The following is a 15,259-nucleotide window of genomic DNA, read 5'->3' as shown; positions in this document are numbered from 1 at the left end:
AACACTTACATTCACTGTCTAAGCCCAGTCAGCATACAAGCAGTAGGTGCAGCACACATCTAAACCTGATGAAACAGACTCTAATACTCACAGAGCAGATACAGAGGAACTCAGGAGAGAACATGTTCCAGTCTGACATTGATCGATAGTGTGCCTCAGCTTGAAATCAAGCCCTGAAAGGGACCGCACCAGTCAAGAGAAGTGTAAGGTAAGTATCCATAGCAACAATGGCAAGATATTTTTTATGAATTATTATAAGTTTGTCTGCAAGTTCTAATGCTGCACTCTTTAGCATGTTTGAGACAGTGGGTGGGAGCCTCCAGACTTTCTCCATTTTCTCCAGCCAGCCCCCTAGTAAAAACTCCAGAGAATGTCTGAGTGAGCCAATGTGAGAACAAAGGAGATCCTCCGCAGGATTCCCTGAAAGTGAGTGGGTGTATTGATGACATTTCTAATGGGCAACTGATGCAAAACTGAAAAAACATAAAGGAAATATATAATCAGTGTCATATAAAGAATGCTGCCCATAGATGCACTGTATGAATGTGCGTGAAGTGCAAACACTGTACTGTAAGGCACTTTGAGTGTCATCAAGCCTAGAAAAGCGTTATATAAATACAGATAATTTTCATGCCATACACATAGAAAACACCGACAGATGTCAAGAGTGTTTGGTGACAAGGGCTTACACTGGTCTCTATTTTTTTTTAGATGTGTTGTAAACAAAAATATGTGATTATCTCCATATTGGAATGAATACTGTACATACATGATGCCTCTGCACGGCCCCTCACCTGAACGCTCCAGAGACTGCGTTGTTCATGTGTGAAAAGGAAACTGCAACCATCCTCGAAGAAGTTTCTCTCCTAAACACATAAAACTTCATACCTTATAATTATGGACTATGTGTACATGTATTGAATGACAATTTTTAGGAGTAACCTTTGAAGCGCCTTTTTGCAGTCGACAGTAAATTATTTGATATATGCATCTTCTCAAAAACATGATATGTGATATTATAATAATATACTATCATGTTGTGAAAAATTATCCACAAGCCTCACATTAATTTTTACTGATCATAATCTTGTTGAGTGACAGTTATGCAGTAAACAGTTACCCGGTTAAAATGATCCTTTCAAACACTATAAGCCAGATTGTTTCATAGCATCTTTTATTTTCAAACCTGAACCATGAAACTTAATATGCACATACAGTATGACAAGCAGGGCCTGGCTTTCAGAACTATAAGTACTATACTATATATTACAAAGATCAAAAGAAGCCAATTCTTATGATTTATTAAACTGTGAACATGAACTTACATTTTAACAGCATAAAGTGAGTGCCTTGTTTGTATTATTTGATATAAAAACTGTGCTGTATTGACGAACCCAAGTCAACAACTTTAATGATAAACCACCTTCTCATCCACCAATAACTTCACTACAACAGCTCAAAAACAAGTTTCACACAGAAACAGGAATATGCAGACAACACTGGATCTACACAACTACTAATTAAACAAGTCCATTAGAAAACAGCCCCAGGCTCATTACAAAACAGATCAGATAACACTAGAAGGAATGCTTATATTCTCTTAATGGCATCATCAATTTCTGAAATCTGGTCCTTCAGCTGGTTCCATTGTTCAGGATTCAGGGAGATGCCTATAAGAAATTTAAAACAGAGCTTCAAACTGCGTCTTACACCACAACTGCAAACCACTAAAACATCAAACATCCATCTTTCCATGTCCTGTTGTACTTTTTTAGATGATATCCACCATATGTATGTCACTGACACTTATTAAAACATATCTGAAGCAAATGCACGGATTACTCAGGTCATTACCTTTCTTCCCCGGCTTCATTTCCCCATCTTGGTTCATCCAGTACTCTCTGACGTCAATCAGGACTTTACCTTTGAAGTCCCTAACGCTGACGTATCTCATCTTTCCAATCTGCAATAAGCAAACTCCTGTCAACACTTGCTCGTCCTGAGGTTTCCTGCGTTTACCCCCCCTCATTACGTTTTTTGTGTGGGGCACATTGGCCTACATATATAACACTGATAGGCCTTCTCCACGCAACATTTTTGGGAATAAATACATGTTATCGCCTTCTATTCTATCTAAGCCTAGATATAGCCTAGAACAATAATATCTCATGTGTATGCCACTCACACAAAATTGAGCTACACTCTTGTTCTGTAGTTGCAACTGGGGACTTACAAATGTACATTTGTTTTTTTTATCTTTAGTTTTAAGAAAAAACAGAGATGTTCTTTCCATCCAGAGAGCAAAACATTGTGCTGTGTATATGAAGAGACTGTACAATAGGGAATTACATCAACTTTATTTGATCTGATAGTAGATTTTACTTAAAAATTCATACATATTCCTGTTAAATTTGCACAATCGCTAGTATGACCTAAAATTAAATGCAATTTCTAAAAAGTTGAAACTACAAGTGATGCCCACCTGGAACATGTTGTCGTCACTTTTACCGGCCTTGGATGATCCCCCAGGCTTGGAGCTCTCTCCGCTCTTTGGTTTCATGGCTGGTTTCTCCTGTACACTTGGCTTCTTTCTCTTTGCCTATAAAGAACAGACAAATAAACGGTATATCAAATTCTTGCCCATCATTGCTTCCACACCACAGATGCTATGTAAACAAGATTTAACTAGTATACACAGAGAGCATTAGTCAAGAATAGTTAAGCACAGCCAGTATCCGCAGACTGTGAGAAAATGATATGAGAAAGAAGAAATTCCTGCTTCGACACTCTTCTCACACATGACTACTAACCTTGTGTTAGAAGTCCACAGGCTTATTCCTATGACGACCTTTTCATCAAAGAACCAGGTATTTTCTAGAAGATCTGCTCTTCTTCGGCTGTGGTGCTTTAAGAGGCTTTGTGCCATTTTGCTTTGAAATGCAGCTGAGCGCAAGTCACCTAACATCTCAAAATAACATCTGCCCTCAGTGGTTCATTTTTGATGCCAAGACATACTCAATGTGCATAGATAAAGAAAAAAACATCATAAGTATTTAATCACAAACCTTGGTCTCCACTTCACTGTCAGAGTCACTTCCAGATGTGGAAGAGAGCACTTCCTTTGATTTAGGCATTCTGCTGAGACAGGGATCAGATCAGATACCACCCTTAAGTGTTCATTCAAAAGACTATCATGCAGAGACATATGCAACCAGGACAGATTCCTCTCGAGCTCCAATTCAAATCAGGTGAAAACATCCCTAAGTCTGTATAACTTCAGCACAGTTTATTAAAAGATGCTATTGTGCACAAAACTAATTCAATCGTTAATGAATCATTTGTCTCCATGCACTATTTCCTTTGAGTCAATAGAGAAAAAAGGAATGGTGTCAGTGATCAGTAACTGATTGGGGACACATTAGATCTGCAGGCAGATAATAAAAAAAGTGTAATTCAGCACAGAAATGTAGTACGCAGCTAGTTACTGGTTCTTTACATGCAAGGAAACTGGCATGATGAGTCTTGCGTTTTTCCCACACAGTGTTTTATTTATTTGCGTTTCATTGTTTTCATTACACTTGTATTGATGAAATTGTATTATTAATAAAATCCAGTTACATTGAGACATATGTCTGACATTTTGACTTTTAATCCACTTCAGCCTAAAGCAGGACAGTGATCTGTAGGATAATAAAATAAACACCGGCGATAAACATCAGTTGAATGAGTTTATAGGCGTCTGAACTGTAGAAACCTATTTTGCCTCTTGTCACACAAATCAAACTGTCTATCCACACAGACACTCAACGAAAACCGGAGTATCACGCTGAGTTCTTGTGCCCACCGATTGGTGAATGTAATATTGAGATCACTCTACAACCCACTTATGGTTCTTCAGGAAAATAAGAACCCTGGAGGAAGATAGATAGAAATAGATGGAGGAAAACTATTTTCTAATTCAAACAGAGCAGCCAACGGGCCTGTTGGTAAGGAAATGGTCGCAGTTTGGGAAGCAGGTTAAAATCTCTATTTTTTTTACTGTTAGAAGAGCATTACTTCAGAACAGAGATAAGTGATGCTACTCTGTGCGTTGTGAGGAAACAGTGGTTAGCTCAGTGAGCAGCTGAGGATAGTGTACAACCGTGAATCCACACGATGCAAGGCGGCTTAGGTATTAAGCTTCACTGGGCTTACATGTTGCCATGACAGGGGTATGGCAAATTATCTACACATGTTCATCTTACCACACAAACACTATATATATATAAACGTATTTTCCTTTCCTTTGTTTAATTGTTTTAGAGCGTCATTCTACATTTAGGGATTTGTGTCTATTTTGCCTTGGACGGTTCCATCTTGTAGGTAAATCACGTCCCATAGAAAGATCACTAACACTCGGTGCATAGTGCTGTAGTGAGACCGGACCTGTGCACACGCACATTAGCTAGCAAGCTATGGGCTATCTGCAGAGATTAGCCACGGAAGCTAACATTAGCAGACGTACGCGATGTCGCCAGGCACTGGACTTCGTTTAACCAGGGCACCGTACAATGATAAGTGTGCAGTTAAACACCGAGCTGGTCTATGAACACAACTCACGAGAAAACACAGGCTTTAACCGTTCAAAGTGATAATGCTTACATGATGTGATGGAGTAGAGCAGCTATCTTCACAGGAAACGGAAGCTGCAATTTCCCGGCGCGAGCTCTGCCGTTTTTTTTCCGACACTTTATTTAATACCAGGAGAATACACACAAACAGACATCAGTCCAACATAATTAAATACAACAGACTTCAGTACAACATGACAATAATTAAATACAACAGACACCAGTACAACATGACAATAATTAAATACAACAGACACCAGTACAACATGACAATAATTAAATACAACAGATCTCAGTACAGTGTGACAATAATTAAATACAACAGACACCATTACAACATAACAATAATTAAATACAACAGACACCATTACAACATAACGATAATTAAATACAACAGACATCAGTACAGCCTGACAATAATTAAATACAACAGACGTCAGTACAACGTGTCAATAATTTCATACAAAACCTCTTAAAAATCTTAAATGTGATTTTCAAATTAAATTAATTAAACACGATTTAAACGAAAAAGTGTCTTATAAAAACACAAGACATGGGATTATTAAAAATACAATTCAGGGAAGTTAGTTTGAGATTGTTTCTCACTAATAATATGGCTCCAAGGATTTCCAAAAATGAAAACCAACTAATTTTCAAATGTGTCAAAAACAGAACAGTATTTAAAAAAAAAATATTATAGTAATATATTTTTCTTATTAAAAATAATATGACTAAAACTGTATAATGCACATTTGAAAAGTCAAATTTCAAATAGGCAAGTCATTCAAGGCAGCAGAGTCAGAAAAAAAATGTAACTTTTTAAAAAGACAAATTACATACAATGTCATCCATAAAAGTAGCCTATACAAAATATTTAAATAAGTAAAACCAATAAAAGTCTGTTCAAATCAGTAATGTAAAATAGTCAAGTAAAGATAATAAATTTGAGTAAAAATCTGAAAAAGCTTTGAATAAAATACGTAAGGAGAGATTTAAAAGATGAAATCGATTCTGCTGACCTGATTTCCACAGGCAGCTCTTAATGCTCTGTCACCTCTGACCGCTGATAAAAGATCTCAAGCTACGAACTGCATGAAGTAAAGAGGTCATATGTGGACGGGCTCATGTCTCTTTGAAAGATAACATAGATCAAATTTTTTAGTTTTTTAGTTTGTAAAACAAGTAGTTTGTGTAACTGTCAAACCAGAGAGCAGCAGGCTTGATATATTCTAACTAAGAACCAGCAGATGGCAGTATCTGTTTGGTTATGTACTGAGAAGCGAATTCAACAATCGTTAAGCCTGAAGTTTTGAGTTATCCAGAGTCTTATGAAGTGAACTTAGTGATCCAGGGTCGGTGGCTCTGTCATCGGCATAGCAATGAAATTAAATGCCTTGCCATTTAATGTTGTGCTCAAGGGGAAGCTTGAGCAAAACATTTAAATTGGTCCTAAAACTGACCTATCCAACCCTCAGCCTCTCCATTAGGATGCAGTGATCAAAATGATTAAAGTATCTGGCAGAACAGGGACTGAGCACATTACATCATCAGTAGCCATCAAAAGATCATTTGTTACCCAGCAGGATAAAAAACATTTCGTGAGATATTCTGGTTTTTGGTTTGTAAAGCCAAAATCTTAATTTAAAGTTAAGATTTTGTTTTTCAAGCCATACATGTAGAGGTTATAATCCCAGATCATAACATCTGTGACACAAGACCGAGAGAACAAGATGGCATAAGGCGTTGATCAACCCAAACATCAGTTACACCTGTAGACTAGTACATATGGACGCATATGTTGTCAGGATCTGATCCATCTGATTTCCTCCTTCCCTCATTCTCCAGCCTCTGATCTGTTATCTCTACAGACCCACCATTTTCCATTAACTCAACAGATGTCCCTGGGCTTTTTTCCTTTCTCCTCACCCAACTACACTAAATCTGTTTGGTATATACAATTACAAGAAGCCCTGGTTTTCCCATCATGCCAGTCAGTACACATGCTACACTTGTCGCCAATGCCTGATCAGATCACGGGTCTCTGTTTCCCTTGGTTTTTGTGTCTTTACCTTTTTCCTTGCTTCCTATTTTTGGATTCAAGTGTCCCAGTACTGTTCTGCCTGCCCATCCACCCAACCACCTGCCTGTTTATTAATGTATGCAATTGAGAGAAATACCACTTCACTGCATCAGCCTGTCTTTGTGCAACTGTGTTTTGGTCTTGCCTGTCAATTTTGCTACCGGAGTCACAATTTTAAGATATCTCACTGTCCATTAACCCAGGGCCGGCCCTGGCAATGTTGGCACCCTAGGCGAGATTTCAACATACACATGCAAACTGTCAAGCATCCACAATAACTTTTGGACTGTATACAGATGCACACACAGGCAGACAAAATTGTAAGCTATAAAAAACAATAAAAATATATAACTAAAAATCTGAAATCAGCTGTACTGATAGCATATCATGTCATGTCGACAAAAATAAACATTAATGATGTCCACAATCGGGGTGATTCTTACCTCTATATTGTTCTTTCTTCTCCTCCTCTACTTTGCAGTGCTTTCTGAATTGTGCACCTGATAGTTTAATCTTTTTTTGATTCATCTTTGACTCTAACCGCAGTCTGTCACCGCAGCGTGTCTGTTCACACAGGAAGCCCATCCAGGAGGATGTTTTAGATGCTGGCTTGCCTGTCCACAGTTCCAACGGATGGTGACATCAGCCAATGTCCCAGCTATGCTGCCAAAATGAGTAGGTTTTTATACTTCTCTTTTTATGCATCATGCTGCTATGAGGAACTGTTGTGAGGTTGTTGTTGTGTTTTTCTCATTTTGTGCATCCAGCAGCGTCGAGTGGAACGGCATATGCCAGTCAACTCGCCATGGACGGGACAGATTCTGTTTGCGACTTGGATTGCTGCTCTGGCTGGATTCGCTGCATGGTATCTGATGTGATCCCACCTCCAGCCTGTCATTTTGCTGTTGAGAGAGGGAGAGGGAGAGAGGGAGAGGGAGGAGAAACATTGAAGGAAGGCGAATAAGGAGATTGAGACCATTGCATAGTTTAACACAAACATTCTTTAGGGGTCCAAGCTAATTCAATATGGCACTTAAAAACTGTAACTGGCTATAGCTGACAATGATGCACCTATATACAATTCACTGTTACACAAGTACAGTTCTTTTTTTAAAAACCATTATCACATTTCGTAATTCATACTTGGCCTCCAGAAAGTTGGTACATGTGCACAAGTGATAGGAATCCGAAGCTGTTTTTCAAGACATAGCACACCTACACTTTGACAAGTGTATGTTTTTTTGTTTTTTTATTGAATGTCTACTGATGCATGTTGAAATGATTTAATTCTTTGCTTTGGGTTTTTAAGCTATATTGTGATTAAGGTGTAAACAGAGAAGTTTGACAAGGAAATTTTCTTCTTCTAATATTAATGGTTTATCTAAATTCTTCTAAATAGACCTGTAGTTTATCTACTTGACGGTTACTTATGTTCGAGGTAGGTCTTTTAACATCTCATTTGTGTTGAATACACAAGTATCCACAATCGCTACAACTGGGTACCCATCATCCATATGACTTTGACGTAAGTTTTCTCCTGTTAGTACAAAATTATAATAATACAAAATTAATTACACTGCATGTGTAATGAATTTTAATTTTCACCCTGACAAAGTATGCTTGTTGCTCACAGAGTACCAAAGGAGATGTGTTGATAGTAACATTTAAACCAGGATGCTGTGCTCTCAACGCATACTGCATGTGACTATGCAGTATTCTTTCATTAGCAAAGCTCATTCAGGACAACAGCTGGAGTGCAGCTGTTTGGTCACAGCCATGGAAACCTAAGTAATGATACTGATGTGTTATGCGTTCTCGTTTCTCAGGTTCCTGCTGCAGAAAGATGGCTATATAATATGTTGGGCATGGACTGCCTGATATGCCCCTGTAGTGACCATGTTTCATTCATTTTCATGCCAGTGTTTTTTTTTTTAATGCTAAAAGTGTTTTTGGAAATACAGAAGGGACACATACTTGAATTTCAGGGACGCAGGTTGATAAAAATGTAGTGTTACGTGGGGAGGACTAATTTGTGTTGGTTTTGAATTCTCTTGCATTTTCATTAACCCCAGTTCTTATATCCCTTTGTGTGTCTAACTGAACAGAGCTTTATTAGTAACTGAAGAGATAGAGTAACCTTCATGGTATGAGAGGGAAAATCCAGTGGTATGTCCTGCTGCTAACGGTGAAATGAAACTCCCTTCCTTTTTTTCTGTTCATGCTGAAATAAAGTGGATTCACTTGGTCTGACGTTTTCGATCACATCTTTATAAATCACCTCATTAGCTTCACACTACAAGCCCTGTGAGGGGGGGGGTGTTTGAGAGAGGATTCCAGATTCATTCACTAGACTGGCACTCAGTAGATCTCAACAGAGCCATACAGGTTCATCTCTGATCCATGCAGCTTCCTTCTACCAAGTTTTGTGGTTATTGGTCCAGTAGTTTATTACATGTTGACAAATCAGAGGTGAAAACATAACCTCATTAGCAGAGGTAATAAAACCTCCACACATTTATCAAGGAAATGTCACCAACATTATTAATAATTAGAAACACAGCAGGAAATTAAAAGTAGAATGAAATGTTTCTAGAATATCTAAATAGTTGACGGTTGGTTTATTTTTGTTGTGCACTGGTTGCTGGTTCTACATCAAATTGCCCTTGAAGGATAACAGGTATGCGCAGTGGGTTTCCGCGCAGGATGTGCGCAATGGTCTTCTGCGCAGGATGGTAGCAGTAGGTTTCTGCGCAGGATGTGTGCAATGGGATTCTGCGCAGGATGTGCGCGCGCAGTTTTTTAAAAAATTTTTTAAATTTAATTTAATTTTTTAATTTAATTTAATTTAATTTTTTTTTTTAATAATTAATTTGAAATGATTATGCATCATTTTTGTTTTTAAATGTACATATTATTAGATATTTTGCAATGAACAGGTGGTTGAAGTCTTGCCAACACCTGCCAAACCATGAGTTCGGACCCAGCTCCTGTGTCCACTGGTGTCCTGGTTCCACCCATGGCAGCGTAGTGGCGTGGGGCTGGCTCATCCCTGCGGCCCAGGGAGCGCATTTCTCCGCCCTGGTTCAGAGGTAAATGATGCTGGTCTTCACAGGTGACTGACCTATGCAAGCCTGTAGCCGCCCCCCATCCCCACCCCCCACAGGAGAGTATGTGCGTGTGTGTGGCCGCGGCGCTTCCCGGTTCTTCCCGGCATTACGCTGTCGGTGCGAACATGGGCGAGGAAATGAGGCGGACCGCTTTTCGCGATGCTTCTACCTCCGGTGCGTCCCGGGGTTATTAGAGGATGATGGTGTGACGTTAATATATTGTTTTAAATTGCATGTGTCACGTCTAGGGTTGCAAAGGGGCGGAAAGTTTCCGCTAAATTTCCGGAAACTTTCCATGGGAAGTTTAGCTCGGGAAGTTTAGCTCGGGAATTTTGGTAAGTTTCAATGATATTACTCGGGAAAATATATTAGCATGCTGATTGAGGATTGTTCATCTGTTCATCTAGCCTATTTCCATTCATTTATCCATCAATTGTAAAATATGTTTACAGATGATTCCAATTGTTTTGCTAACTATTGATATCTCTGGCATTGCATTAGGGTTTTTTTACAAACTTTTTTCTCATCTTATTCTACAGAACAATGCCACGTGCACTATCTCATGTGTGGAGACATTTCACCCCATCCAATGTAGAAGGAAAGGCTGTGTACATTTTCAAATACTGTGCAAAGACCTATGTTAAGAATGACACGACGATGCAGAAGCATATAGTCAAGTGCCCAAAGTTTCCTCAGGGCTCAAATCAGCTTATGACAAAAAAAAAGTTTATATATATGTCTGTATATGACAAGGTAAATACAGTTAGTATAAATTACCCACAACATTTTCAGTTTATTCCCGTTAATTCCCATATATTCCCGTTTATTCCCGTTAATTCCTATGGAAAGTTTCCAACTTTGAATATTCCCAGAATTTTGCAACCCTAGTCACGTCATGATAATTCAGTCTCTTGTGCCGCCCTCTCGGCATTTTTCACCCTAGGCAACCGCCTATGTCGCCTGTACCAGGAGCCGCCCCTGCATTAACCAAACACTCAGTACTATTCAAAATAAGATTTTATTTTCATTGGATTGCATCTGTTGTTACAAAATGAAACATTAAGTGGACTGACTTGTTCTTTTAAGTAGGTTTCTCAAATTCAGATAAAAAAATGTGTTGAGTTTGATTTTATACATTGTTCCAACCTAAATGAATTTTGTAACGTACATTCAGACATGTCTTTGGTCTATTTTGTTTCTCTTTGCCTGGTTTGGTGAGAATAATAGGTCAAGAGAATTATTCAAGTCTTTACTACACAACTCATGTAGATGTAGATCATGCTGGTTTTTCAGCTGAGGTTCACACAGTTTTATACTGATTCCAATTGAGCAGAGTTCCGATTCAAAATGAAACATAAACTGAAACACCTTTTGAATCGTAAGATTTCCTATTCCCAATTAGTGTTAGAAGCATGGCTGTTTTCTCTCTACCCTGTTAAGCGTTTTTCTCCCTGCTCAGTCCATTTTGCCCTTGATTTAGTTAAGTGCAATTTATCAGATTTATACTGTAGATTTATGAGTGCATTTAAAAACTCCTGTTAGACAAACAGGGTTGGATAACATTTTGAATAACATTGCAGAATCCCTTACAAAAAGATATGTCTGAATGTTCTCTGAATTTAACAAATAGTTCCAATTATAATAAGGCAATGATCAGATGACATCAGAGACTGCAGGGATTCCAGAAATTGTACATTTGGCTTAACTCAAAACCTGTGATAGATTTGGATGTATTTCCTTCCATGTGAACATTTTTGTATTTAAGTTAAGTTTTCATCACTACAGACAAAACTGTGTTGGAGATGTAAAGCCCTCTTAATACCTGGTAACCTAAGTGTAACTAGACAGGTGAAAATGTCAAAGTCACACTAAACCATCAGAACTAATAATTTGTTTGACATCCTCTGCAGACAGTGGCTCACTGAAGGCCTTGACCCACACACTTCATCAGACACTCAGATTCATTGCAGCCTCCTGCATTTCTTGGGTCTATCTGCTTTTAGTTTGCTCCTCCGCAGGTTCAACTGAAAACAGCTGACTGACTCAGCCGGTCAAGAATATTTAAAGTTATTAGATGGATGAAAAGTAGTCTGGTATTTAGAGAGTTTAACTAATCAATTTCAACACCCAGTGGTATGACAACACACAATACAAACGTTAGATCAGCAAATTAGACAACAACCTCATCATAAAATAATATAATGTCCATCTTTATTGGAACAGTTAGAGGCCTTGTATGTCATCTGCATTCAATAAATGGAGATTTTGACAAAAAGTCTATTTCCAAGATGCTGGCATTTCTCTTGCAATGTTGTCATTAGTTTCTGCAGCCTCCTTTAGCGCTTGCATCACCAGAGCATTCCTCCTCCTCGTCTCTTCCATTCGCACTGGGTTTGATTCAGGCAGATTCTGATGAGAAGCACAAAATCAATTACCAAATGAGATCATTAAAGAGCATACTGACCTCTCATAACCTCTATGGTACAATTGTCTCATACAACACATATATAAATAAGAAGTTCACATTTTGCTTTCAGTTCTAAAATACAATGTATGTAGGGTTGGGTTAGGGTTAGTCAATAAGTCAGAATTACTGGTATACAGAAGTCAGGGACACATGTAAATATTAAGAGCAGAGCTTCTCAGCACAAACTGAGACAAACAAATTTATTTCTACATTTGGTTGTTCAACAAGCTTTTTTACCGGCTGACGTTGTTGTTGTTGCATGCCATAAGTGATTTTTCTTTTGCCGATGAGCTCATCATAAAGATCTCTAAATAAAAGTCCCTCTATAGTGACACAGCCATGGTATTAATCTGGTAGTTGGAACTTCAACTGCTCCAAACTGGTTAGCAGTTCATCACGAGTTACCATGATGATTTACCCTGATAATAAGCGATAAGCTTAGTATCGGGGGGAAACAGACAAGCATCGATTCTGAATCCCAGTGCAGGCACAGCTCAACCGGAATGACAACTATATACTGTTACATTTTAGACCCGATGCCCCCTCTTCATGTTCCTTCTGTAAAGAGGATGCTGTGTCCCTCTCTCAGTTATTTAACAACTGTTAAGCAAGGTCTAAGTCCTTAACACAGAAGCTGTGGTCTTTTTAGCTGGTTTCAGACTGAAAATGTTTAATGGATTTTCGCCGCAGTTTGCCTTTGATTTTCTGCTCAGATGCATTCACAACAATAACAAATTCTCCGCAGGAATTCACGTGCAGGGGGGTGCAGCAGGCAGAGACACGTTGTAATGTATTCATTCTTCTGCAGAGATCACAGGATTTTGTTCACAGCACATCGACACCTGCATCTGTTCATATCACCACAAACTCTCTTAACATCTTTGTATTTATCTTTCGTGGATAGAAGCGATCATCAAACCCCTCATTCAGTCTTGTAGCCCCACCCTGCTGGGAAATCCAGCAGGAGATCCCCTGCTGTGCACTCAAATCCACTTCTCCTGATTTATTACTAGGGGAGACCGGAGGCTCTCACTACAGGTGAGTGCGAGTTTTGATGACGTTTCTAACATGGGCCAAAATAATACAAATATCTCAGAATGAAAAAGTGGTGGCATCAGGGTTGCCAGATGGGCTAGTTTTTCTTGAAAGTCGCTTGCAAAAAAAACACGTTTTTTTGGGTCATTTTAAAAACTCTAGTTGCTTGTTATGAATATCAAATAAAAATGTAAATTTTTTCACTATTTTCCCCAATGCATTTATCCACAATGTTTGCCTATTGCCTCACAAATAATATCAGTGCTGTAGGGTGCTATAAATGTGTTGGCCTATCCCACCATTTATCGTCCACAGAGTAAAGTCAATGACATGCCAATCATGTTTTCCACATGTATGGGAAAAAAATACAACATAGATTGGGAGAATAATAGAGATTGAGAAGAAACAGTGGATATGTTGGATTGTGTAGGAGGAGAGGGATGAGCTCATTTCATACATAACATTTTTCTAAATACATATGTTTTATCATTTATGGTTATTTTGTGTAACAAGAATCAAGCGTAACTATAATTGATATTACCAATACTAATAACATATGGTTACATGCTCCCCCTTAGTGCTCCTTCTGTCATATACTCCTTCTCTCCTCTTGTGCTCGCAGGTGACCAGAGATAAGTAGAGAGCAGGGCCTCTAAAGGGAGCATCCTCCTCCTCCTCTATGGTAACAGAGAAAATATGCCTTGACTGAACCACTACTCACTGCCCAACACAGAGGAAGGCACTCCATCTTGTTTAGGGGCTCCTCAGCCTCAGACAGTCCATAAAGAAGACTGTCGCCAGGAACAAGAGGCAACCCCAAAACATTCCCACCTGACCATTACACTGCCTTGCATTCTCAGTCCTCTCCACAAAGTGACACAGCTGGTGGCCTTGCGGCAAAATTGATTGTAGCGACAGATGTAAAATAATAGTAATAGACATTTTCCCTTAACCTTCCTCTCGAACTGTCACATCATATGAAGCAACGATAAAAAGACAACACCAAGGAAGATGTCAAGATAGTATTTGGGGATAAGGGCAGCGTCAATGGGCAGCAAACAAAAACACGTGATCTCTGCATCAATACATTACATCCTGTCTCTGCCTGCTGCACCAACCCTCACCTGGACACTTCAGTTATTTCTGTGTTATGAACGCGTCTGAGCGGAGAATCTCCTGGTTGTCATATGTGACTGGAAACCTCCGAAGACAGTCCGGACCCTATCGTGCGGACATTCTCCAGGGTTTATGTCAGAAAACGGCCACTGTAACTTAAGCTTGTATAAGTGACAACAGACACAGCCCACATCACACGCAGGAAGCCTTTGAGCTCTGTCACCTTGAGCAGCTCTTTCCGTCTCTCTTCTCCTGGAGCGATCACCGACCACGCGCCAATGCCGACCCCCAGGAAAGTGACCATCGCGATGGAGCTCAGGATGGTTCGCAGACCGCTCATCCTGGAGGTGGGGTGCCACACAGTAACGGACACTCTGTCTGGTCCACGGCTCACACAATGTTTCACCTACACACACACCGGCTTCCGGCCCGTTTGGTAACACAAACACGGTGGCAGCAGTGCTATGAGCAGTGCAAGATGGGACTTCTTCTTTTCGAGGTTTAGTAATGGTTCACACTACGAAATGGCGCATTACCGCCGCCAACTGGTTGGACTGTGGGGATGCACCAAGTGATGCTACATCCGTGATGCAGGCAGTCTTAAAGTGTGTGCTCCAGTACAAGAGTTCCAGAAGATTTAGGTTTGAAGCAGAGGAGCATTTTATTGATTGTTAGAATGAAGAAACGTCTCTTACATATGTAGAAATTTGATGGTTTGATGAAATGAAACCAGTTTTGATTTATCAAACATCAGAAGCCAAAAAGGTTAGAGAGATTTAACCTCTAAAATGTGAAGTATTTTAAAATATTATATCATCTGTTGTGTAAAATAGTAACCTTTAAA

The 15,259-nt window shown here is 39.2% G+C and overlaps 2 protein-coding genes across 3 annotated transcripts; both read right to left on the bottom strand.

The window, feature by feature from the left end:
* Nucleotides 1-1,157: 1,157 nt before the first annotated feature.
* Nucleotides 1,158-4,693, bottom strand: sub1b (SUB1 regulator of transcription b). 2 transcript variants are annotated; one of them, XM_061071371.1, is made up of 5 exons: nt 4,642-4,693; nt 3,066-3,135; nt 2,483-2,599; nt 1,855-1,963; nt 1,158-1,670 (listed from the first exon to the last, which is right to left on the bottom strand). In XM_061071371.1, exons 2-5 carry the CDS (start codon nt 3,132-3,134, stop codon nt 1,591-1,593), a joined length of 375 nt encoding a protein of 124 aa, XP_060927354.1. In that variant the 5' UTR covers nt 3,135; nt 4,642-4,693; the 3' UTR covers nt 1,158-1,590. The 2 variants fall into 2 exon arrangements, with proteins under 2 accessions (XP_060927354.1, XP_060927353.1); XM_061071370.1 differs by having other exon boundaries at nt 3,066-3,138; nt 4,642-4,690.
* A 7,293-nt stretch (nt 4,694-11,986) lies between these two features.
* On the bottom strand, nt 11,987-14,900 carry LOC133001913 (ubiquinol-cytochrome-c reductase complex assembly factor 3). The gene is made up of 2 exons (XM_061071626.1): nt 14,639-14,900; nt 11,987-12,206 (listed from the first exon to the last, which is right to left on the bottom strand). Exons 1-2 carry the CDS (start codon nt 14,753-14,755, stop codon nt 12,075-12,077), a joined length of 249 nt encoding a protein of 82 aa, XP_060927609.1. The 5' UTR covers nt 14,756-14,900; the 3' UTR covers nt 11,987-12,074.
* Nucleotides 14,901-15,259: the final 359 nt, after the last annotated feature.

Source organism: Limanda limanda, chromosome 5 (assembly GCF_963576545.1).
Source record: "Limanda limanda chromosome 5, fLimLim1.1, whole genome shotgun sequence".
NCBI lineage: Eukaryota > Metazoa > Chordata > Actinopteri > Pleuronectiformes > Pleuronectidae > Limanda > Limanda limanda.
This window is presented reverse-complemented; position numbering and strand designations above follow the sequence as displayed.